The 24938-nt window shown below is 38.9% G+C and overlaps 3 protein-coding genes across 7 annotated transcripts; 1 reads left to right on the top strand and 2 right to left on the bottom strand.

Annotated features, from left to right (window-relative positions):
• Positions 1–3599: 3599 nt before the first annotated feature.
• Positions 3600–4386, bottom strand: LOC104603866 (alpha-1,3-arabinosyltransferase XAT2-like). The gene is made up of 3 exons (XM_019198802.1): positions 4050–4386; positions 3834–3958; positions 3600–3761 (listed from the first exon to the last, which is right to left on the bottom strand). Exons 1-3 carry the CDS (start codon positions 4384–4386, stop codon positions 3600–3602), a joined length of 624 nt encoding a protein of 207 aa, XP_019054347.1.
• Positions 4387–6844: 2458 nt separating this feature from the next.
• LOC104603625 (vacuolar protein sorting-associated protein 35B-like) lies at positions 6845–19837 on the top strand. Of its 4 annotated transcripts, none has more exons than XM_010267688.3 (22): positions 6845–7029; positions 7123–7219; positions 7363–7486; positions 8889–9074; positions 12822–12909; positions 13109–13165; positions 13274–13363; positions 13483–13605; positions 14028–14102; positions 14200–14259; positions 15270–15386; positions 15655–15894; positions 15959–16024; positions 16223–16312; positions 16440–16529; positions 17064–17153; positions 17708–17776; positions 17875–17955; positions 18064–18171; positions 18251–18354; positions 18916–19029; positions 19126–19837. In XM_010267688.3, exons 1-22 carry the CDS (start codon positions 6937–6939, stop codon positions 19334–19336), a joined length of 2373 nt encoding a protein of 790 aa, XP_010265990.1. In that variant the 5' UTR covers positions 6845–6936; the 3' UTR covers positions 19337–19837. The 4 variants fall into 4 exon arrangements, with proteins under 4 accessions (XP_010265990.1, XP_088743311.1, XP_088743310.1 ...); XM_088887185.1 differs by having other exon boundaries at positions 6857–7029; positions 13065–13165; XM_088887184.1 differs by lacking the exons at positions 6845–7029; positions 7123–7219; positions 7363–7486; positions 8889–9074 and adding an exon at positions 11733–11753.
• A 1005-nt stretch (positions 19838–20842) lies between these two features.
• On the bottom strand, positions 20843–23816 carry LOC104603624 (ubiquitin-conjugating enzyme E2 28-like). Of its 2 annotated transcripts, none has more exons than XM_010267687.3 (5): positions 23069–23816; positions 21775–22294; positions 21539–21666; positions 21301–21405; positions 20843–21204 (listed from the first exon to the last, which is right to left on the bottom strand). In XM_010267687.3, the coding sequence occupies exons 2-5, from the start codon at positions 21842–21844 to the stop codon at positions 21061–21063; spliced, it is 447 nt and encodes a 148-aa protein (XP_010265989.1). In that variant the 5' UTR covers positions 21845–22294; positions 23069–23816; the 3' UTR covers positions 20843–21060. The 2 variants fall into 2 exon arrangements, with proteins under 2 accessions (XP_010265989.1, XP_088745209.1); XM_088889083.1 differs by having other exon boundaries at positions 21775–22032; positions 22183–23717.
• Positions 23817–24938: the final 1122 nt, after the last annotated feature.

Below are 24938 nucleotides of genomic sequence, written 5' to 3' on the forward strand. Positions count from 1 at the left end.
GTGTATATGAAAGAAAAGGAAAGAGAAGAGAACTTACCACCATAGTGTGGGTAGCATCCCGGGCTCCGAGCTGAGCAGGGTTGTGCATTTTGGCCCAGACTGAAATTTCCTCGGAGTAAATGGCCCCCTTACTCTTCCGAAGACCGCATTGGGGTACCAAGATACTTTGGCCCCCATCTGGGCTCCCCAAGCTGGAAACCGCCGTCTCAGTTGTATGGATGGGCTCAACGGAGACCTCAGCCACTACGTTAGCAGCTCCGGTGGCAGCCTTGGGCTCAGCTGCTGCCCTTGTAGCACACTCAGCTGAGGTCTCGAGCTCCCTTGGTGGTATGGACTCCTCCAAGTCAATGATCGGAGGAGCCCCAGGGAGCTCGGGCTCGGAAGTTGGAGCTGGTGGAAGCTTAAGCTCGGGAGTGGGGGCTGGCGGTGACTCAATACGGTCTCTCTTAGTAGCTCGCTTCTTCCTCCCCTTCATATGCTTGAAGAGTCGATCTCCCTTGAGCTTGTCTGCCTCCATGGGACCTGCAACAGAGCTCGGCGTTAGTACTCGAGTAAAAGAAAGGAGCGGGCCAAACAACTGAGGTACTAGCTACCTACTCGGGCTCAAGCCAACCTGAAAGAGCATACCCTCGGTGATATAATCTCTGAAATCACAAATGACCTCCGCCCACGACTGAAATGCCTCCCTGGTCTTCTTGTCGAGTATGACACCAGGGTCTTGGATAGCCGCCCTCCAGTGAGTAGGGAAGGGCCACCCCGCAGGGTTTCGGACTACGAAGTAGTCTTTCTTCCAGGCTGGGATCTTGCTAGGAAGCTTGTGCATTAACTTAAAGCCTAGGCGAGGGGACAAGTAGTAAGCCCTTTGGTGCTCAGGGAGAACGCATGAAGCGCTCTTCTTAATGGTAAGGAGAGAATAGAATATGTCCAAGTCAAGGAGGAGGACATACTTGTAACAGAGAGAGATGGTCCCAACCATGCTACGGATTGAGTTCGGGTGAAGCTGGTCTATCGTAAGGTTGAAGTGTTCCAGGACCTCCACTATGAGTGGATGGAAGGGAAGGCACAGCCCAACTATGAGCTGCTCTCGGAAGATCACGACCTCATTAGGGCCGTGCTCCCATGGGATGTTCCCCGCAGGTAAACTGTAGGTGTACTCCCTAGGCAAGTTATACTGCCGAATGAGTTGACGAAGCCTCTCCAGGGTCATAGTGGAAGGCCCAAACCTGTCCGGCACCCGACCTCGGTGAGAGGTGGACGCCAAGTTACCCGAGGCCACCCGCGCCTCGGGGGACTGGACTCCGGTAGGGTTACCCTGAGCCGAGATACCCACCTCGGGCACCTCGGGCTCATCTAACTGGCTATCAAAGGAGGACATAACAAAACCGAAGAAGAGCTAGGGTGACTCACCGAAAAGAGATGGACTGGACTGAGAAGAACTGACCTGAGCCGGAGGCTTTGGACGCGAGCTCAAAACTACAGCTGAAGGTTTGTGGTGAAGGAAAACGGCCAGGACCCCCCACTATTTATAGCCACTATACGCGGTCATCAACGGTTGAGATCAAAACGATCTGACGATCCTCATGAAAATCGACTGCGCGACCTTCAAGGTGAAATCAGTTTAGCGCGTTTTTTGACGTCCACGGAGCCTATAACTTGTGTGATGTCTGCGCGTAAACCGCACACGACCCGAGCTGCGCCTGGCAAGACCGAGCAGAGAACCAACCCAACCTATGAGTTGGCAGACAAGAAGGCTTAGACCCCGAGCCAAATCCACCCGGCAAACCGTAGACTCCCCGCGCTGGGTCAGCACCCCCTAGCACGGGGAGTGGGGGGCAATTGATGTAGGGAGATTTGGCCTGACCTCGTAGCACGGGGACACGTTGACATGACCTGGCATAAGCGACAACTCAGCGTGACAGCCTGGCCACAACCCGGCGTAACAAGCTCACAGAAGCCCAACCAAACGACTTGGCGGGTGTGACAACCCGCCGAGAAGCAAGTCCCAGTTCACCCCAAGCCTGAAGGCGGAGCTCCCCGAGCTCCCCTTGAGACTCGAGCTCTCCCTTCCTAAGAAGGGAGCACCCCGGATTTTGGCTAAGTGTCCCGATGGAGAAACACCTAAGGGCAGCACCGTCGAGACTCTTGTTCGAACTTGCTTAAGGCTCGCCTCCAGTGCGGGTACCTCGGTGTACCTCGGCACCTCGGTGCAAGGCAAATCTGCCCCAGGTGGTTCGGTGTACGGTAGCTTGGCAGACTGCAAAGAGATCTGCCTGACATCCGTACCTACCGGATCCGGCGGCAGTGCTTGGATCCCTTGCCAGGCGGCGTTCTGCTTGTCGTCTCTGAAAAGCATGACACGCCTGTCGAGTCCGTACCTTGCAGTAACAGCCTGTAGCAGCAGCCTGCACCTACCACCCCTGCCCTGGCGGCAACAGCTAGGGCAGTGACAGTTACGCCTGATGTGACCGAGCTCCGGTATAAAAGGACCCCAACCCTCACGAAACAAAGGTATTGAAGCTAACACTTTCAACACTCTTAACTCTGTGTCATCTTTAAGTTTCCTCAAGAGTTCTAACTTAGCCATCGAAGTGTTCCCGCCGGGAGAGCTCCCCGGGAACCCTTCACCTTCCTCTTCCTCTCAGGTGTCATCCGTCACAACGAAGGGCCAAGTCTCAGCCAACTAGGAGTGCCCAGATTGTGCTGCATCAATTTGCATTCTTGCCTAATGTAAAACTTGAACTCATTTTGCTTCCCATGTTACTTCTCCTAAACAAATAACATTCCTCAAACGCAAAGTTCAAACCCACTGGGAACATGGTTAAGTTGTAGCATTTAGGGGTGAGCATTCGGTTTATTCGGTTAAAAACCGATCCGAATAAACCAAATTTTTTAAAACCAAAATATTAAAATAAAAACCGAAACCAAAATAACCCATTTCGGTTCGTTTTTTGGTTATTTCGGTTAAAAACCGAATTTAGTTATTATTATATATAATATTATATACTATAACCTATAATATATTATAAAATTTAATTTCATTATAATAGATTATATATAATATATTAATATATAGATATATAGCATATTATATATATATTAAATATTATATATTATATATTATATAATGAATTTTAGCTAATTTGGTTTTTTCGGTTAACCAAATTTCTAAATCTGAAAACCGAAATCGAAAACCAAAATTATTAAAAACCGAATTTCTCAAAAACTGAAAAAACCGAACCCAAAATTTTCTGTTCGGTAATTTGGTTTTAACCGAATAATGCTCACCCCTAGTAGCACTCATTTGTGACATTCCCCAATGAAACACAAAAATGGGAGCAACAGGTGTCTGACCAACTAGACAAAGACACGTCGATGGGGTTGGGAGATTCAAATGTTAATGGGACTTTGGCCGTTATCTGGACGTGTTCGGTCGAACTGAATGCAAAAAGACAAAGAACCCGAGTTTACAAACTCTCTTCCTCATTTTGAAGCTCATTTCTCGCTCCCTCCCATTTTCTGAGGTTCTCTTCTATTGAACCCAAACCCAGAACTCGCCCCTTTTGGGAAGGATAGATGATTTCCTCTAGGAGGAGAGGTGGTTAGAGGACGCGGACTCCACCATAGTAGGCTTCAGAAGCCCATTCCAGACCCCATCCCACCACTTGCACCACCACAACTCCTTCCGGCAAGAACTCATTGTTTGTTAGTCCTGCCCCATGAGTTCCCACCAGAACACTACATCTGTTCAACACCCCAGAAAGCTCTCATAAATTCGCCATTTGATCAGGCGAAGCTCTAATCACATGGTACCCCAATCCTTCTGCCACCCTCACCAGATCGTTTTCATTCACGAACATTCTCGTCCTTCTACGTAAAACAAGGACCATATTCAGCTCTGGTATCTCAAAATAATGCTTTACTCTCAAGTTGAACGATTCTCGAAGGAGTTGCTTGAAGTCTAGCATAGAGTATCCACCAGGAATTCTATTGATGTTGCTTGTAATGGTACTTGAGCCCAACGACAACTACAGGAAAGCAGTGCACCCTACCGTTGTCGGTCGGATTGATGACCCCATAGCTCAATAAGCCTGAAAGAAGTGGATCGAATTTAGTGACAATGAACCTTATGCGTGATTGAAAATGGCGGCATGTGAGGAAAAGGGGGATGGCGATATCGTTGAATTCATGGTAGATGTTGCTGGTGTAAGTGGTGGCGAATATAACGACAAGGACGCCTTGGGTAACATCACAGGCGGGCGGGTTATATGTGTTGTTCGGGATCTTTATCTCCACTGGAGTAACAATTCTCATGTTGTTCTCCTCTTCCTTCTTGGGGTAGGACCGAATCCTAAGCGGTGCATCCGGTGGGATTTGTTTGGACGACATCTTGATCTTAACTTGTTGGTCGGCAACACACATGGTTGAGCCCGACCATGAAGAGGTCTACTGTCAATATAAAGAAACACACACTCAAAACCAGAGCATTTGAAGAAGAAGAAGAAGAAGAAGAGGCGGAGGAGGAGGAGGAGGAGGAGGAGGAGGAGGAGGAAGAGAGAAATGTACCATTGGAGCTCTCGTCGTTGTCGCCGTCGGCCACTGGTTCGAGTCACAATGTGGGTAGGGTTCGGTCTCCAAGAGAAAAACGTGGAGGGAAAAGTAAAAAATGAGGTTTGTTAGAGGTTTTGATCTCCTTTTTGTCATTTTGCCGCTGGTTGAATCGACAAACCCGACTAATGACACTTGGAACATTAACGGTATGCGTTCCTTCTCCTAGTTGACGTGGACTTTGATTCGCAAGTTCACTCGTCCAGTGCACCCATGGGTGCACAGAACGCGAACTCATCAGCATCCAACTTCCTTTGCTACTCAACTAATGAATGACCCTGTATTAAGTACGGGGAATATTTATATTATAGAATCAATAATGTTAAATTTATATTTATTAATATTTAAATATTTATTAAAATTTTAAGAAATGTTTATTTCAAAAAACAACTTTTCAATAATTATTAGAATAGGGATAGTTTTCTTTTGTTATGATAAGTAGAGGGTTAAAGATTAAATGAGACTAATAGAATGTAGGTAGAAGTGGTTGTGGATAACCACTTTTGCATTTTCTGCATTTTTTTAGGAATGGATGAAAATGGTGGTAATGGGTTGTGGGCTTTAGTAGTAACTTCTCAGAAAATGCCATGTGTCTAGCTTTCCAAAAAAAAATGAGAAGGCCATGTGTGTGAATGGCGGGGGCTGTAGCCTAGTAGTGGGTTATGGGCTTTAGTAGGAAATTTTCAAAAATTGCACGTGTTTAGCTTTCTAGAAAATGAGAAACCCACTTGTTTGAATGATGATAGTGGGTTGTGGGCTTTAACAACTTATCAGAAAATGTTATGTGTCTAAATTTCTAGAAAAATAAAAAAGTCATGTGTCTGAATGGTGGAGGTTGTAGCCTGAAAACCTTCCTTTAGTATATATATTAGATTAAATACCTACACCAACAAGGAATATCTTAAGGGCATCAAGCTCCAAAGGCAAAGAAGAGATTCTAAGAGGAATACACACATGAAGATCTCGAGAAACTTTTTGCTAGGATGTCACAATGATTTGAGTCTTGGAAATCACATGGCTATTAACTTTGGGGACGAAAAATAAGTGTTATAAACAATAATTATTTTTATTGATAATGAAAATGAAATATATAATTTAGAACTAATAAAAAACGAAATTATTTTACATTTTAGCAAAGATCGATAGTTCAACTATTGGTTAAATGCGCTAACCTTTAATATCGTAAATAAATAATAAAAATTAATAAAATGTAAAAATAAAAATGAAAAAAATACATGCAAATGTATAATACCATATATTTATCATATTAAACATAATGTAAGTGTGGCATATTAAAATTCTTTTTACACACAGAAATACAAAAAACTGAATGCATCTATAATTCTATATTTATATTATTATTAAAAATATGAATAAAAATGTGAAACTTTATTTTGACTAAAATGCTTGTTAATTTATGAATTTAATCCCTATTTAATTAGAGGTTTAATTTGTAAATTGAATTGATACTTTTAAGCCCATTCAATTCTCTCTATTTAAATCTTACATTTTTTCAATAAATGAAACAGAAAAAAAAAGATACACGAAAAAGAAAAAAACATTACAAAAAGAAGAATCTAACAAAGTAGTTAAACCTACCAATAATACTTGAAACTCACAACTTAATCAATTTATCATATATTTGAATGAAATATTCATGTAATAATATTTGGATTTTACAATTAATTAATAATAATAATTAAAAAATATAGAAAATATTTAATACATTATTACTATTATTATCACCATCTATAATGATTTTATGTAAAGCATATACACACTTACTATAAAAACATATATGCGTGAATTGAGTTAGTGATTATGAATGAATTGGTTTTGCTAGATCCGCGGTAAGAATTCACCTTCGGCGTATGAAAAAAATTAGTTAACGTGTGAATCTAATCTAAAGTTAGACATAAAGGACTCAAATTAAATTCATATTTAGTATCCATCTTATCGTATGACAAAAAATTAATTATTTTTAGCTTATACATTGCAATAAATTTATATATACATAAAATATTAAATTTATAATTTATAAATTTTATATAATAAAAAATTATATAATTGCATATAATATTTATATAATTATATAGAATTTTTAATTATATTAATATTTTAATAGGATAAAGTTAAATCCGCGTTATTAACGTCCGAATTTACTATAATCGTAAATTCGTAATAGAAAAAAAAAGGACAATCGGAAAAAAAAAGGGTCAAAAGTATGAGTGACGAGCACTTGAAGTCTTGAAGTAGGAAAAAAAGGTCAAAAGCATCATCGTTGTGATTTACGGCAATTGACGAGAGAGAGAGAGAGAGAGAGAGAGAAAGATGATTTCAGACGGAATCGAAGACGAGGAGAAATGGCTGGCGGAAGGGATCGCCGGACTTCAACACAATGCGTTTTACATGCATCGGGCACTGGTAACAAACTCCAATTTCATGAAGCTGTAGTTCAAACCCTAGTTTTGCAGAATTTTTGCCTAATTTCATCCAATTTGGCTTGAATTCTCTTAGGATTCGAACAATCACAGGGACTCCCTCAAGTATTCAGCTCAGATGCTCTCGGAGCTTCGGACTTCCCGGCTTTCACCTCACAAATACTACGAGCTCTGTATGTGATGTTTTCTCTGTGATCCATTCCTTAGTGTATTTGATGTTGAGACCCTATGTTTTCTTGTTACAATTTTAAAGCTTGAATTCAAATATAGATTGAGCTTAGCCCCAAAATTCAATTTTATGCACCTGATGTCTTAGATATGCGAGCGTTCGATGAATTGAGGAAGTTGGAGATGTTCTTCAACGAGGAAACAAAGCGTGGTTGCTCAATTATCGATCTTTACGAACTTGTACAACATGCTGGAAACATCTTGCCTAGATTGTAAGTAAATATGAAAGAACATTCATTCTCTCGTTTAATTATTAATGCGGCTTCTGTTTTGATTATATGTGTGCTTGTCCGTGTTCTTGTATCTGCATAAGTGATATTTTGGAAAATTATCTAACTTGGTTCTACTCACGGTTCACTTTGTGCAAAAAGAAATGCCTAATGTTAGGTCTGTATCCAGTCCTCTCCTCCCAAGGCCGCATATAGCGGGAACCAACATTGAGTAACGACCTTATTATTTTTATTTCTGGGATCTAGTCGTTGGTCCCTTCGGGTATTTCCATTGGTGATCTTCACTCAAACAGTAAATGTTTGCTATGCTGGTAACTGTATGGTCCAGTTGATAGACTAATTGCTAAGTTTCCATCTTAGAAAGAATCTATACAGATTTTAGTGTTAGGAGAGTTGAGATGCCAAAATTCATGTCAAATTTAGTATCACTTCCGAGGTTTCTATTTTCCAGAAGAACTTAACGCAAGAGCAACCATCTATTTCTCTAGCATGGACAGAACACTATTTGGTTAGAAAAAGTCTTGATTATTGCAGTCATATGAATCCTGTTTCAAGATTCCAGTGGGCCATGTACTCCATTGAGTTGCACGTTGTGGGTCTTCATGCCTTTTCTTAATAAATCTTTGTACCTTTTCACCTCTCTATATGAATCCTCAACTTGCATTAAATCAGTCCTTACTGGTGCAGCAGGTGATCTTTTACCAAACAAAAGAAGAAAAACAATTTTGAAAGGAGTTTGTAAGGATTGAAGTATGATTCTTTCAGGCATCAGTGGTGGGATAAACCTTTTAGTTAAATTATGCATCCTACAAAATTAAAATTGTTTGATTTGGACAATTGTTGAGTGAGCTATGAGATGGCCAATTTATGGACAACTGAGAAATTTTTGATAAAATTTTCATTTTTTGGTTTATTTTAGTTTTTAAATTAATACTAGTAGTTTTACAAACTAATTTGATAATGTTTCTTGGAAATTATTTCCTTATTATTTTCTTTGAAACTGTAAATTATTTCAATTTGTAATTTCGTACTGGGATAAAAAATCAAATTTTATGTAGGAATTCTAGTGGCTTTTGAGGTCATTCCAACTGCATCTATGAATTGGAGATGTTTAGGAGTCTTTATATTATAGAAACAAGCCTTTATAGCCCATAATATTGTTGTAAAGGAGAATGCTGATATTTGAGAATAACATTATTTTTTGGGCTTATATTTCTTGCGGTGTCAATGCTTATGAAACTTTCTTCTTTGGTATGATTCTGTTGAAGGCCCAAATTAGTATGGTGTGACTCCATAAGTGTGACTATTTTAATTTACTTCCTTTTCTGAAATCTTTTTACTTCCTTTCATGACATTCTTTTTATTCTGACCTCTGTTCTATCAGGTACCTTTTATGTACTGTGGGATCCGTGTACATCAAATCAAAAGAGGCTCCTGCCAAGGATATTCTCAAAGACCTTGTGGAAATGTGCAAAGGCATTCAACATCCTGTACGTGGACTCTTCCTCAGGAGTTACCTTTCTCAAGTCAGTAGGGATAAGTTACCTGATATTGGATCTGAATATGAAGGGTAAGGAGATCTCTTTGCTAGTCTTACAATCTGGTTTGACCTTTTTTTACAACTTTGATCTTTTTTGGATGTGGCGTAATTCATATGTGGATTGATCACTTTTTTTTTTTTTTTGAGAAAAGGTAACTATTATATTCAAAAGGATCAGAAGGGGGGGGGATGTACATGAGAGGAAATACAAACAGAACAAAGCACCACCTAGTATTCATTTGTACATATGGCTCAGTTTGGAAAGAGTACAAATGCAAATATGTACAATGCAAATACATACAAAATAATAGAAAATATAAGATTTTGCACTCCTTCCAAACTGAGCCTATCGGATTGTAAGATACCATCTCCTTGTCCTTTCTACTCTTACTTTTTTAGCTATAAAGAAGGCTTCCTCCAGTAGGCTGAACTGACACTAGATATTATTGAAGAAAGAATGCAAAACTGAGACAAGAATAAAATAAGAGGAAGAATCGTTAAACCATAACTTCTGTCTGTTCTTGCGGTTACAATGGTTTAACCTATAACTTCAATTTCTGTAGAAACTTTACTGAGCAGGAAACTTTGAAAGTTTCTACTTTTCTTTCCTTCATTCAAGATGTTTTTCTCTGAAGCTGAAGTCATCAATTTGGCTTTAGGTTTTGTTAGAAGCTGGCTGCCTATACATATTGAATTTAAAGAGGTTACTTCTGATTGTAATTTTTTGAGGATTGCCTTTTTTTGAGGTCCTTCTGTTTTGGTGTGTACAGCTTCTCATTGTACAAAGGACCTTTTACATCAATATAATTATACTTTACCTTTGCTCAAAAAAAAAAAATTGAAGATGTTTCTCTCTCTTGGTACTGGATGAGGTAATTTGGTCCCTCACCCCAAATGGAAACTTTAGCACGCCATCCTTCTTTCACTGCTTGAATGTTAGATCCACTCCATACCACTTTCTTGATAGAAAGGTTTGGCTCCCCTCAGTTCCCCCTAGAGTTTTCTTCTTTATCTTGGAGGCTTCTTGTGAGCGTATTGATACTTGTGACAACCTACAGCGGTGAAGGGCAGGGCAGCTGTACATCCCTTCTCATGTTTGCACTTTGTGCCTCCAAGATGAAGAATCCATTGGTCACATCCTCATAAACTGCAAGATGGCTCGTGCTATTTGAAAGTTTTTCTTAACCCTTGTTGGGATGGAAAATTTGATTGGGTTCCTTCCAATAGCATTTGCGACTTCACTCATTAATGGAAGGACAACAAATTGGGTAGAGATGCAGACTGTACTGAAAAGCTGTCACTCATGCTTTCATGTGGGGGTATTTGGGAGGAGCAGAATAAAACGATTTGAAAATAGAAGCACCCCTTTGGAAGGTCTTAAAAGACATCTTTCCTTGGCGAACTCTTGGATTCTTTCGAGCAAATGCATCAGCTATGGTGATCTTGACATGCATCTACCATCTAGTTGAGATCTTGAAATCTTCCCCTTTTGTCTCTCAGCCCATTTACATCGTTCCTCCTGGGTCAACTACTGCCTTTATATTACAGTTTGGTGGTAGTTTGAGAACTTCAAATCATGTCCAAACAAGAATTGGGGAGGGGGTCATCTTAAGCTCTAATGGCAACCTGATTTGGGCTTTTAGTGGGTCTGTTGCTGTGATGGATGCCTCTAAAGCTGAAGTCAGGGCCCTTCTTGCTGGTCTCAGATTTGTCAAAGCATGGCAGGCTGTCTCTTTGTTAGTTAAGGGGGATTCCCCCTGTTGGCAGATAAACTAAAAAGATGTTTTCCCTGACACCCAATGCACATAACCTGATGTAAGGGGTGGCACATATGTTCAAAGTTAAATCTGCCCAACCAAACATGGTTTTGGTACTATGAAGTCAAAATGCGTGCATGGTGCTTAAATGGACTCTAAACGGGAACACAACACCATGGTCCCAAACAAACAAACAAGAAACCATGGTCCCACACACTCCTTAAATCCCCACAACCATTTCCCCAACAATTTCATTGTTTTACTTCTTCTAAAACCAAACCCTCCCATTTGTTTAGGACAACAAACTCGATTGCATTTAATTAAATGAGATTTCTTTCCACTCCCACCCCTATTCAGAGGAAAATCCCTTTGTTTTTACCTATTAAAATTTTTATTTTTTTCCCAATTGGAGTGATGAGAGCACTGCTAACAACGATAATCATACTGACTAACAATGAGTGCCTGTTTTCCCAACCCTCCATTTTTTTCTTATAATCTGTCAGTATCTTGACACCATGTAGAAGCTGCTGATACTTTAGCTCTAACTCCAAGTGGGATATCAAGATAAGTGAATGAAAGATCCCCCGTTTTAAAAGTGAAATTGTAGTTCAAGTTTGCATTGTCATAGACCATATTCAATCCATGGAGCTCACTTTTCCTGTTAGTTAATTCTTTACTTCATGCACAGAGCTGCTTCAAATGTTATTGTTTTCCCATTTATTTAGGTGTATCATTTTGCATTATATTGAAACTTTCAATACAAATTCAATTTGTGTTTTGGACACTTCAATTTTTAGTGTTAATTCTGATTCTTTTACCTTATCCATACCAAGCACTCATCATATCCATGCAATCTACTCCTTTATGATTTTCTTAGGGATGTTCAAGGGGCTCACATGGTATTGTGTTATACCTTGTGTTCATTGCGAAACTGTCCATGAAGTGTTAAAGGGTAAGCTGAAAATTTGCATCCTGTGAAACACTGAGACTTCCCTATGCACTTTACTAACTTCTATGTAGGCAAGTGATGGCTATGAGCTACCTGAACCTTATGTTGGTTTGTTTCCTGCTGTTAAAACATTGACATCAGGATATTTCTTTCATCAATCTTAATAAAGACACTTTGACTGTTATTATTAAAGAAATTGTGCTGCTTCTGCAATTCCTAAAATATAACCCCTATATTATTAAAATCTCTAAACACAAAACTAATTATATTGAGATATATTTGGCACTCGCATTCTTGACCTTGTCAATCAGGCTTGCTAATGCTTGCTTTCCTTGATCCCCAAGCACTTGCATCAATCACCCCATATGTGCTTTTTTAGGTGGTGTTGTATTTGTTATTAGACAAGTTTTAGACTGAAAACTCTAGTTCCTACCTTGAATGGGTGCTAAATGATTAGTGAGCTTATAAGTCATGGATTTGTAAAGCAAGGAACCATTAGAACTAATACAATGGTTGCATTATTTTAAGAATTTCAATTATTCCTTATTGAACTAACTGGGTGTGGAATCAGTTGAGCTTTTAGTGATCTTGGAAGTGTTCCAGAAAATATTCCCATTTACATCCATGATTACACTGTTCATTACCAACTCCTATGTTTCCTGATTTCACTTTCAACAATAGAGTGCTATTCTCTTGATTTTATATTCTAACTCATTAACTTCAATACGACCAATGCTTTGTTCCCTTCAGTGGCTGCTGCACTCTCTGTTGCAGGTGGTTATGTGTTCAAGCCTGTTTAAAGGATTGATTTTCTTCCCCTATTAGGCTACAGGTTCAACCCCTCATCCTGCCCCCAGAGAAAGAAAGCCAAACTTCGTTAAAATTTCCATGTAGTGCCACCTCTAAAATCACCTTGGCTGGAAAAATAATGGGGAAAAATATGATCAATTAATTAGGACTGAACCTAATTCTTGTGTTCTTATTCCGATCTTTATTTTGTTCTTGGTTCCCCCCCCCCCCCTTTGATTGGATGGTTAGCTTCATATTTAATCTGTTGGCCTCTTACTGCAGTGATGCTGATACTGTCATGGACGCTGTGGAGTTTGTGCTTCAAAACTTCACAGAGATGAACAAACTTTGGGTCCGCATGCAGCATCAGGTTCGTTGCAGTATCTGCCAACTTTGAGCTGCTCTCGTGTTTGGACATGCATGGTATCCAGTCCTTGCATGTCCTGAAGGTAAAAATGAATCATGAGAGCATGATTTGTGGTAATGAAGGTGTTAATAGTGCTTGTGAATCATTCATACTCTTAGGTGATCCTGAGTTGAGACATGCAATCGGACTTTCTGGTCTGCAGGGACCTGTTCGGGAGAAAGAGAAACGGGAAAAGGAAAGGAGTGAACTTCGAGATCTTGTAATATAAGTAACCTGGAATTGATTAATATTGCTATACTGAAATTGCACAATGATTCCTAAAATTCACAGGAGGTTATTCTGCTGTCTTTCTGAAATTCCTTGTTAGGTTGGCAAGAACCTGCACGTTCTCAGTCAGATAGAGGGTGTTGACCTTGATATGTACAAAGATACTGTGCTTCCCAGAGTGTTGGAGCAGGTTTGTTCTTTTAGTTTCATTTTATATTTATGATTTGGAAGCCCATGAAAAAAATAATATACTATTCTTACTAGAGTTCATAGTTCATACTGTGGTATCTGTAACATGGGTTTGGACAGGTTGTCAATTGTAAAGACGAGCTTGCTCAATATTACTTGATGGACTGCATTATCCAAGTCTTTCCTGATGAGTACCACTTGCAGACCCTTGAGACATTATTAGGCGCCTGCCCGCAGCTTCAGGTTGGTAATATAACTATGGTTGCTAATCCCTTCCCTTATATTCAATTTTTGTAGCTTTAGGCTGTATTTGGTCTTAGGGCAGAAAATGGTGGAAAACATGACTTAAAATGTTGAGGTTTCTGAATTTCATGTAATTCTATTTTGGTGCCAAACTGTGGAACCTAAACTTGTTTAACCTTTGACCCTCTATCCCTCTTTCTACCACAATCCAAATGTTGTCATTCTCTCTGCAAACTGGAATAAAATTGTCATTCCAAAACTTTTGGCTACTACTATTTTGTTAATGATGCAGTTAGCGGATGTCATAAAAGGGAAATTGGCATTTTCATTTAAAGAATAGTCACTATATGCATGCTAATTTTTCCAGAACTGTGGTAATGCATATTAATTGTAGTTCTAACATATCTTGCCTTGTTTTTCAGTCAACTGTTGACATCAAGACAGTGCTGTCCCAACTAATGGATAGACTATCAAACTATGCTGCCTCAAGTGCAGAAGTGAGCTATCCACATTATTATGTAGTTCTAATGTATCTTGCCTTGTTTTCCTGATCAAGGATTCAATTTTTTTGTTTCTTACCATTTTATGCTGTAGGTATTGCCTGAATTCTTGCAAGTGGAGGCTTTCACCAAATTGAGCAATGCCATTGGGAAGGTAAACCCGCGAATAGCAATATTTTCTTTTGTCAATATTAGTTTTAGTTGCTTTCTTTATCTATTTAATATTAAATTATTATTTATGCAAAGTTCTATGATCAGTTCGTGGTTGTTAATGATCAAGTAGGTCACTTAGAGATCAATATGGTGGCCTCTCGGGCCTTGGATCTTGGTTACCATTAACCTCAACATTAGTGCTAGAATGTGGCATTGATGCAATATGTGATGTGCCCGTTTTTCTATACGTACAGATTCTCTGTATCATCATCTGTTCAGTACTTTGGGCTACATGAATTCCGTTTCACCATCCCATTCTGTTCAGTACCATATCCATTGTCTGTAAGGTTGTAATAGTCAAATGAGATGGTTCATGTACTTCTAGTAGACAGCTTGATTCTGTTTAATGCTCTAGTCCACATCAGTTTTATAATTCCTCACCATGCATTATACTCAGAGGCTGCAGCATTACAGCCCTGTTTTTTTTGTCCATTTCCTACTTCGTTTCATCTATTATATATATATATATGTGTGTGTGTGTGTGTGTGTGTGTGTGTGTGTGTACATATATATATGCATATATATGTATGTATGTATGTATTGGTGGATGAGGTTCAAATTTCCCAAAGAAGGGAAATTTGGCTCATTCTGGGAACACTTATCTCATAACACCTGGAAATTCTGTGACGTTTTCTTTGATATGCCTTGCAGAATTGATTCTACTGCTTAGGGGGTGAATCCTATATACTTTTGTGTGCAGTTCAAAATACAAGAATCCTGTATTCTATTTAAATCACTTGATTTACCATTGGTCAAATTCTCTTCCTTTTCATTATGCAAATAATTATCTTTATATTTATTTCTCAAAACATCTGAATGGATAAATTTAATGAATACTGTTAGTTCTTACATTCCACATATGAATTAAATGTCTTCAAGTTGCTGATGTTTTTCTGTATGTATTTTCTTTAACCATGATAAGCTTATTAATCATCTATATCTCCATAACAGGTGATTGAAGCTCAGGTTGACATGCCAGCAGTTGGAGCTATAACTTTATATGTGTCTCTTCTGACATTTACTCTTCGTGTCCATCCAGATCGGCTTGATTATGTGGACCAAGTTCTGGTATATCATCTTTTTAAAATTTTAAGTTGCATTATTTTTGCATATGCTATAGTTTGGGCATATGGATAACAGAATTCTTCTGAAACCCTTAAATCCCAAGGAAAATGCCATGAGTAGGTTCTGGAGCTAACCTATTGCATGGTGTTTCCTTTAGTTATTGTTAAAAATGTCAAGAATGACAGATGAACTAGCAACCCAGCCTAATTCCCTGAAAAATGTATTTCAAAAAATGTCAAGAATGATTACTCTTCATGTCATTTGTCCATAGGGAGCATGTGTGAAGAAGCTTTCTGGTAAAGCAAGGCTTGAAGATGGCAAAGCAACAAAGCAAATTGTTGCACTCTTGAGTGCACCATTGGAGAAATACAATGACATAGTCACTGCACTGGAACTTTCTAACTACCCTCGAGTGATGGATTACCTTGATAATGCAACAAATAAAGTGATGGCGGTTGTTATTATTCAAAGCATTATGAAAAACAACACTTATATTTCAACTTCTGATAAGGTATGTTCCATATTAGTTGTATTCCCCCCCCCCCATAGCTTTAACATTCTGGACTGTTCTGTAGGTTGAAGCACTGTTTGAATTGATAAAGGGGCTTATAAAGGATTTAGATGGTTCTCCTGTTGATGAGGTGCATATATCAAATTCTTCCAGTTATTGTATTATGTAGAAAATGATTTGAGAAATTTCTTTTGATCTTTATCCATGTCTAGCAATTTTACTTGTTTTAATGTCCTGGTTTTTGACATGCTGATCTGTGATTTGTTATTTATTTCTTGTTTACTATTCTGTTTATTAATATTATTGTTATTCTTAACTATACCACTAGCTTGATGAGGAGGATTTTAAGGAGGAGCAAAATTCTGTTGCACGTCTTATCCACATGTTGTATAATGATGATCCGGAGGAGATGTTAAAGGTAACTGATGTGTTCAAGGTGCTTGTGTAAATGATCTCGTATCTTTTGAGTCTTTGGTTCTGCTGTTTGTGTTTGTCTCAACATCTTGTGTTCTGATGACAATGACACTTTCTATGTTAAATTTCAGATTATATGTACTGTGAGGAAGCATATTCTAACCGGAGGGCCAAAGCGCTTACCCTTCACTGTTCCTCCTCTCATTTTTTCTGCACTTAAGGTTTGTTTCTGCCATTTCTTCAGCTTATGTGATACACAGGAAGGGAGGGATGGTTGAAGGGAGTCAAACACCTCATGTTGGGGATTGATTGGGTTAGGTTAGCTTGGCTGGGCTTGGATTGGCCCTTCTGGTTTTGCTTGTCATTAAACCTGACTCAACCTGCCAAGTTGCACTTCTGATGTCCCCTTAAACATGCAACAGAGTTCTTTATCCGTTCTTGTGGAAGTGTTGTGAAAATTTTTTGTATTTGTTCATCAGTTGTTCTCTTTCTTCACTCTGGTTCAATGTTCTTACCGAAACAATATCCGATTCAATGTTACTTAAACCACAGAAATTGTAATATGCGTCTGTGTGTTTTCATCATTTTCAATAAAATAAAAGGATATTAGTTATTCCAGCAAAAGGGAAAAGTTGTATTTGTTTGAGTACTCAAAACAATGAAATTCCTGATTTCTAATTATGCTTTAGTTCAGAACCTCAGTTGCAATTCAGTTATCTCCCTCATGTTTTATAGAATTTGGCTCTACTGTGCAGTTGGTCCGACAATTGCAAGGTCAGGATGGGGATGTGGTTGGAGAAGATGTGCCTGCAACACCAAAGAAAATTTTTCAGCTTTTGCATCAGGTGATTACTTGAGTCATGCATAATATTGTTGTTGCTAATGTTCTTAATGAAATTTCCTTTTATTCATCAAAAGTAAATATTGTTGTAGCTAATGATTTGAGACTTATCAGTTCATTTTCATGGTTTATAAGCACATAATAGAATCTCCTCAACCAGACTTTTTTTAATCTTTTTGGTGAACTCAACCAGAACTTCACTTTTCTACATTTTTTTCGTTGTAATTGAAAATTTTAAATCCCTTTAGGTAGTATATAACCTACAATCTTATGTTGAGTTTCTTTCAAGCAATGAATGTTACAAAGAAACTCAATATAAGAAAATATATTGAGTTTCTTTTTAGCATTCCTTGCTTGAAAATTTTCATTTCTTGTATATAACCTACAATCTTCTGTTATGTTTCTGTTGGTCCTTTGGACCATACTAGCTTTGTGTCTTTCCTCGTAAGGGTATCTTGTTCTGCTATATGTTATCTTTTAGCTTGCATTTGGCTTGTAGGTGGGACAAATTCTCTTTTATCTTTGCTTTGTTTAATGCGATCAACATTTATATTTCAGACAATTGAAGCTCTCTCATCTGTTCCAGCTCCTGAACTAGCATTAAGATTATACTTGCAATGTGCTGAGGTATGCCAAAACACTTGTGCTTAAAGCTATTCAGTGGGTCTTATTGCTTGGACCCTATGTCTTGCTTATTTATATTGGTTCTATCCCTTGGTATTCAGGCTGCCAATGACTGCGATCTTGAACCTGTTGCATATGAATTCTTCACTCAAGCCTTTATACTGTATGAAGAAGAAATTGCGGTAAACTGGGAACCATGCCCTTTCTCTGGAAATTGACTCTTGAATTTTTATTTCTGCTATTAGATGCATCCAGTTTTGTTCACACGTTATTTCCCTTTTCTTTCCTAGGATTCTAAAGCACAGGTGACTGCAATACACCTAATAATAGGGACCCTTCAGAGAATGAATATATTTGGTGTAGAGAACCGGGATACTTTAACACATAAGGCCACAGGGGTAAAAAATTGAGCATTCATCTGTTTCTCGAGGTTTGTTATCATATGAACAAAATCCAATGATATTATTGCATGGGCAGTATTCAGCAAAGCTTTTGAAGAAGCCTGATCAGTGCAGAGCGGTTTATGCATGCTCACATCTCTTCTGGGTTGATGATCAGGACGGTATGAAGGATGGAGAAAGGTACACATCTTATACTCGATATTATCCGGGAACATAGATGTGCATTTTTGCATTCATCATGAATTAACATGTCTATGCATGTATTTTGGTTGGAAGGTCTAGGGATTTTATCTGTTTGTGCTAGTCTGTAGAATTTTATGAGCCTGATTTCCTTGTAGCATTGGTTTGGCCACACCAATTTTGAGCTGAGAACCTTGTGCAGGCTGCATATTTGATCTGCTTTTGTTTTTTGTCAAGCACTTGAGTGGAGGAACAGCTTTAGATGGTACTGTATTTGCATGATGGGATACTGACATAATGTATCCTCTACAGTATCAGAGTGCAGATGTTCTCTCTAGGGTCATTAATGGCCACTACCTAATGATGGTCCTGGTTATCCAGGGTCTTGGGAGTATCTGATGACCTAGCCTTCTTTTATTTATTCATTTTTTTCGGTGCAAAATGACAGTTCCCAAGCTCAAACCTGTGTCCTCGAGCTTGTAAGCCCAAGGTTTTACCATTACTCAACAATTGCATAAAGTGGTTGATGTTTTCTCTTTAATCGTTTTTTTCTTATCCCAGGGTCATACTTTGCTTAAAGCGTGCTTTAAGAATTGCGAATGCTGCTCAACAAATGGCTAATGTGACACGGGGTAGCAATGGACCTGTCACACTTTTTGTTGAAATATTGAACAAGTAAAATGCGACTAATAAGAACCTTGTTATTCTTTTAATATATTTTGCCTGTTCTGTTATAATGGACTTGGTAATCCTGCTCTTGCGTAATTTCAGGTACCTCTACTTCTTTGAAAAGGGCAATCCGCAGATTTATAGTGCAGCAATCCAGGACCTGGTTGAGTTAATAAAAACCGAGATGCAAGGTGACATGGCAACACCAGATCCATCTGCAAATGCTTTCTTTGCCAGCAGCCTGCGCTACATCCAGTTTCAGAAACAGAAAGGTGGTATAATGGGCGAAAAATATGAGTCCATCAAGGTGTAATTTACAGAAAATAATACATACGACCCAGATGTAAAAGTGACAGAAAACAAGTTACTCCGGTTGGAGGTTGGTGCTGGATGATTTAATGTGTTGGCTTTCTATCTCCCAAAGGAATTGAGGTGGTGTTGTATAGTTGAAGAGGAGTTAACCAGTTAAGGATTAGCGTCCACTTGGCAACATTATTCTGTGCAGGGGACTCTGCTACTACTATGGCGCGACACTCAAGCAAGCAATTGATTGACCACATGGTCCACATCAAGTGACAATTTCGGAAGTTACCATGACAACAGTGGTGTCTTATAGCTATAGGGTTTGTCTTAGCTGTGTTTTATCAGTCATTTTGGAGTTTGAACTGGTTCAATCATTACGACAAAATGTATCATCATCATTAAACAAGTAAATCTGTCTTCTAAATCTGATATAATGAACATTAAAGCATAAAAGAATGAGAGAAAGAAGAATACTGAATAGAAGAAGAGGAAGAAGAAGAAAGTTTGATAATCTCCACTCTCTTCTCACTAATTTTTTTATTAATCTTCATTAAATAGGTTCATTATAAATCTGCCCTTAAGTGGGCGGCTAGCTAAGCAAGTACCTATAAAAGAGGTTAACAGGCCCATAAAGACAGGCCTATTAACATACAAAATAAATTACATACTACTTATACTAAGGCCCATTCGGCCCATTATATAATTTTTATTTAATTTTTCTGTGATAAATCATTCTCTAGGCCCATGCAGCGGCTATTTGCTCCAGCCACACCCCCAGAAAATATATAATTTAGTGTTTAGCTCTTGAGCCACTTCGGATGCGTGGTTGAATATGGGATATGGCTGTTAACATGATAGATTTTGGTCAAAACAATGCACGTTGGTAGATTTCCATCCAATGGTTGTTAACATGTTTACAAGAAATGCTTTCTGATCTTTTCCCCTTTAAAGTTTACGTGGAGTTGGGTTTTTCTCGCACCATTAGTATCAAGCATCTACCCTGTCTCTTACATAGCGATTTGATCCCATCAACTGTGGAGGAGATCATCAAATCGCTACGTTGAAATATGGGGGGATCTTTTTTTTCTCTTTTCCCTAATCAACTCATCAAAGATGGAGACAAGTTTCCAGCAGGTCATGACCCATCAGTAGTGGTACTATTACAAGTCTCATGGCATACAAACATTACCACGAAAGGAAAAAAAAAAAACAATTGACCAACAATCTGGACCGAAAACAAAGGCATCAATTCTTGGTCCATGCTACCTAATTATTTTGCATTTCATTTTTTTAAGTGATTATGATCCATTGATTTTTCCTCTGTGTGTGGTTTTTAAAGAATTCTCCTGTGTGAGGTCTTTAGATATCAAACTTTTAGACAAGTTGGGCACTCAAAGAAAGATGTCATGTTCTGATGAAAAAAAAAGAAAAAACAAACACGACTGAAATTTCTGCTCGTTTGGTCGGATTTGGAGATAATTTGGAAACATAGTAATAGGATGGAGGCAAGCCAACATTCACCAGTTTGATCTATAAACTGAAAATAAAAGGGGGGAAAAACTCCATCAAACATTATTGGTTATTCTTGAAAGTCTGTAATGTAAATAGCAAAAGGAAAATCTTCTCTATAGTCTATCCTTGGGTAGAAGCGTAGACAAGAGGAGAAACGTTATTTAGGAGGTTTAATACAAAATCAGAAATGAGGTGCATTACAAGATTGTAACAACATCGGGTTCAACCCATAGCGTATTTCTGAGTCCAGCTGCGAGCTGTCGACTCATACTTGACCTTGTCAGTCTTGCACATATGAGCAATCTCAGGAACAAGTGGGTCATCTGGGTTCGGATCCGTCAGCAGCGAACATATGGAAAGCAAAACCTGAAAGAATGCCAAATTTAATTACTCAGGAACTATACATTTCGACCAATGGAGCGATGTGGTGTCTATAGGAAGTAATTGACTTAAGAGAACTACCTTGGATATTGTGAGTGCAGGACTCCATTGCTCCTTGAGTATGTCCAAGCAGATGTTCCCATTATTATTGATATTAGGATGAAAAACTTTGGTCCTGAAGGCAACCTGTCACCAGTTCAAAAAGAAAGAAATAAATTTCACTATTGAAAATAGACAGAAAGAAGACTCAATACATAGAGAATCACAAAGGCAAACCATAACCTCAGAAAGAAGACTCACAAAGGATTCCAACTTTTACCTTTGGAGGCTTGAAAGGATAATCAGGTGGGAAGTGGATGGTCACAAGGAAAACACCCCCAGCATAGGGGCTGTCATTTGGACCAATAATGGTTGCTTGCCAATGGAACATATCATCAGCCACCGGACCTGAAAGTCACTTCCATGATCAGTTATGCATCCAAATGATTCACCCATTAGCTTGTTTGATTACAAAACCAGATTACCAATCAAACTTTGATTTATTCAGGTTGGTACCTGCGCTGCATGAAGTTGGTGGGTCTCTCTGCAGGTCTTTGAGCTCCTTGATAATTCTTTTGGAAGCCATTCTAGCAATACGAGAGTGGAAGTTCTCGATGTGAATGAGAAATTAGAGGGAGAGGAACGCAAAGGAAAACTATCTCTGGATACTCCCCACGTAAGGGGTGGATGGGATGTATTTAATGGATGAATTGGCGGTGGCGTTATTGCTGGGGAAAGACAAAGGAAAAGGAGGATGGTCCATTGGTTCTTGTTCTTTAGGCAGAGAAAGTGGGCGCACGGTATAGATTCCATTTACAGAACAAAAAAAAAAAGAGAGAAACAAGTCAAGAATCAAGAAATTAGAAATAAGGTGAAAACTAATGGTAAGGAAACACCAGTTGCTTCATTGGAAAAATCACTCACTTGATCGAGTATGGGCTGTACGGGTTAGAAAAATGGCAGAATCGGAATATGTATGGCACACTCTTCTAAACATCGGTTGGCTTTACACTCTTGAAAACGATTGAAGCGCCACCTCCGGTCGCCGTATAATCAGAATCAAAATTTTAGGGGCACGTTGCGTGCATACGAAATTTGGTAAATCCACCAACAGAATAAAGTATAATATTAATAATAAGGTAAATTAAAAAGACCCTCTTTACTATGGATTCTGTGACAAAGACCTTTTGTACTTTATCTTGCGACAAAGACTCCTCTTTACTATGACCGTGAGACAAAAATCCCCTTCTGTTAGCCTTTTATCTAAAAAGACCTTACAATATTTTTTAATCTCCGTGAGAAAAATACTGTTCATCTTCTCCTCTACCTGAGATTCCTTAGCATTTATGAAAAGGTCAAATGGCTTAAATCGTTGATTTCCAGGTCCAAGTGTCTGCAGATGATCCTGTCAAGGAAGAGGTTACGGACACCGAGTGGTTCTTTCTTGTGTCGATGACGTAGCCGTTCATCAACGGTCGATGAGAAGGTCAAATGGCTTTTTCTTTTTAAACAACTCATACAAGCCAAAAGAAATATGTAGAGAGACTGATTCCCAGCATTTTACAGCAACACATCGATCAGATCACTAACCAGAGGGGAAATTTGGTATTTTTGTCCTCAAATTATTCTGACAAAAATCTTCCGACCGCTAAACTAAAGCAGTAAAGCCCACCCCCAAGAAAAGAATGCTGCTTTGCAGCTACATACAATTTTTCGTGTAGGAAAAAAAATATTAAAAAAAAAACATCAAAACCAAAACGAAATTAAAAAGTAAAAAACAGAAAATAAATTTTGAAAAAAAATCTCATACCACTAGTACCATTATAGCAGAGAGCAACAACAACGGCGGTTCTTTGTACGCCAGTAACGGCTGCACCCGATCAGATCTCCTCGCGGAAACCGAAAGGAGAGGAGAGATGGGTTGGTGGGATCTCCAGAGAAGGTGAATTCTTTGACGAAAACGAAATTTCTAGAGGCACAGCTCCCACCCCTGCATTTCCACTCCTCGTCGCCCCAAAGGGCTTCCTTCCCAAAAATCTCTCTTGGCAAGAAAACCTTCAAAACTGCAAAGATGGAAACTGGATTTTGATAAAAAACTGTCTGGGTTATCGATGCCTGAACGATCCCCATATCAATCGCCACCGAGGCACCGACCCAGTAACCCTCGTAATACTTCCGTCGCTAAAGTATGTTGCACAGGATTCACAATCGACTCCAGCGAACCCAATGGATAGTAAGAATGCAGAACATGGAACTTCAAGACCACAACTTCCTTTTCTAACTTTTCTCATGGCGGGATTGCAGAATCAGTAGCTTAGCTCAGGTGGTGGAGAGAGAATACCAAGGAGAGTCTAAAGACTAGACAGTTTGGATAGAACAGATAGAATAGAGGAAAGAGGGAAGAAGAAAGGGGAGGAGAGAAAGGGGAAGGGGAAGAAGAGAGATCGGAGGAGAGAGAGAAAAATGTGAAGAAATCTGAGTAAGAAGGGATTACCACCACTACTGCTGTTGCTGTTTGTGTATGGTGAGTCGAGGAAGATGAATAGTGATTTTCTCCCATCGTTATTAGAAGGGTAGTATGGGATTAAAAAATATTGCAATGGCAAATTTTATTAGAAAACTAATGGAAGGGGATTTTTGTCTCACGGTCATAGTAAAGGAGGTCTTTGTTGCAAAACAAAGTATAGGGGGTCTTTGTCATAAACCCCATAGTACAGGGGGGTCTTTGTAATTTATCCTTAATAATGAGTATAAAAATAACGGAAAAGTATGGAAAGACCCATTGAAGATTTTTGAATTCCAGTGCAGACCTATAAAAGTTCAAAATGTCAAACACCCCTATTCTATGCACCAATGCACACCCATGAATTGGCATCAATTTTGAACTGGCACCTACCCCTACTACACTTTGGGCCTAAGAATTCTGACCCTCGGCTGAACCGTCACTCTCCCAAGGGTAAATTTCTTAAACTATCCACACTACCCCTATTGTTTCTAACAATTGACTAATACTTCTCTTACTGTTAAGAGACAAAAAAGACTATTTTACCCTTTATTCTTCTTCAAAATTTCAAGATAAAACATAGAAAAGAAAGAAAGAGAGAGAGAGAATACATCTACAGATACCGCCTTCTTCAACAAGTATGATCTTCGACGCTGGTGCATCAACTTCCGGTTACCATTAAATTCTGGACGGAACTGGCACAACATGGAACGGTTTCCCTCCACCAATTATCTCTCCAGTGATCTCTCTCTTCTCGTTTCTTCTTCTTCTTCTACCCGCCTTCCTACCGTTTCCATCACCTATATTGGTGGTCTTCTCTTTCCCTCAATCTCTTGGTCATTTCTCTCTTTCCTTCTTAAAATTAATTCATAGGAAGCAAAAGTAGTCATCAAAACAGCTTTTTAAAATTAATTCATAGAACAACAAATGATGTCCCAAATTTCTGGACGTAAATAGCGTGATTTCTTCTTCTACCATTTTCTTGTTTCCTTGAAGATGTTATGAGATTGCAGGAAAATGAACTTGACGGTGGTGCTCATTGCTGCCGATGTTCTCAAAGGGGTGCTCGTTCCTAGTTAGCAACGCCAAATCATCCTCTTCTGGCACACGGATCAAAGCTCTCTTCTACTATTGGAGCTCATGGCCACCTCTCTTTCCCGCGACCTCTCTCTCCTTT

Source organism: Nelumbo nucifera, chromosome 5 (assembly GCF_055504915.1).
Source record: "Nelumbo nucifera cultivar China Antique chromosome 5, China Antique-T2T, whole genome shotgun sequence".
Taxonomy (NCBI): Eukaryota; Viridiplantae; Streptophyta; class Magnoliopsida; order Proteales; family Nelumbonaceae; genus Nelumbo; species Nelumbo nucifera.

What these genes read in the sequence shown, in the direction of transcription:
- LOC104603866 (XM_019198802.1), bottom strand. Translation starts at nt 4,386, where the DNA reads ATGTCGTCCAAACAAATCCCACCGGATGCACCGCTTAGGATTCGGTCC. An exon ending in CATCAATCCGACCGACAACG is followed by an intron (nt 3,959 to 4,049) that starts GTAGGGTGCACT and finishes ACTCTATGCTAG; the next exon opens with ACTTCAAGCAACTCCTTCGA. An exon ending in TCGTGAATGAAAACGATCTG is followed by an intron (nt 3,762 to 3,833) that starts GTGAGGGTGGCA and finishes AATTTATGAGAG; the next exon opens with CTTTCTGGGGTGTTGAACAG.
- LOC104603625 (XM_010267688.3), top strand. Translation starts at nt 6,937, where the DNA reads ATGATTTCAGACGGAATCGAAGACGAGGAGAAATGGCTGGCGGAAGGG. An exon ending in GGGTCCGCATGCAGCATCAG is followed by an intron (nt 12,910 to 13,108) that starts GTTCGTTGCAGT and finishes TCTGGTCTGCAG; the next exon opens with GGACCTGTTCGGGAGAAAGA. An exon ending in GCGCCTGCCCGCAGCTTCAG is followed by an intron (nt 13,606 to 14,027) that starts GTTGGTAATATA and finishes CTTGTTTTTCAG; the next exon opens with TCAACTGTTGACATCAAGAC.
- LOC104603624 (XM_010267687.3), bottom strand. Translation starts at nt 21,844, where the DNA reads ATGGCTTCCAAAAGAATTATCAAGGAGCTCAAAGACCTGCAGAGAGAC. An exon ending in ATCCTTTCAAGCCTCCAAAG is followed by an intron (nt 21,406 to 21,538) that starts GTAAAAGTTGGA and finishes AACTGGTGACAG; the next exon opens with GTTGCCTTCAGGACCAAAGT. An exon ending in CTGCACTCACAATATCCAAG is followed by an intron (nt 21,205 to 21,300) that starts GTAGTTCTCTTA and finishes GCATTCTTTCAG; the next exon opens with GTTTTGCTTTCCATATGTTC.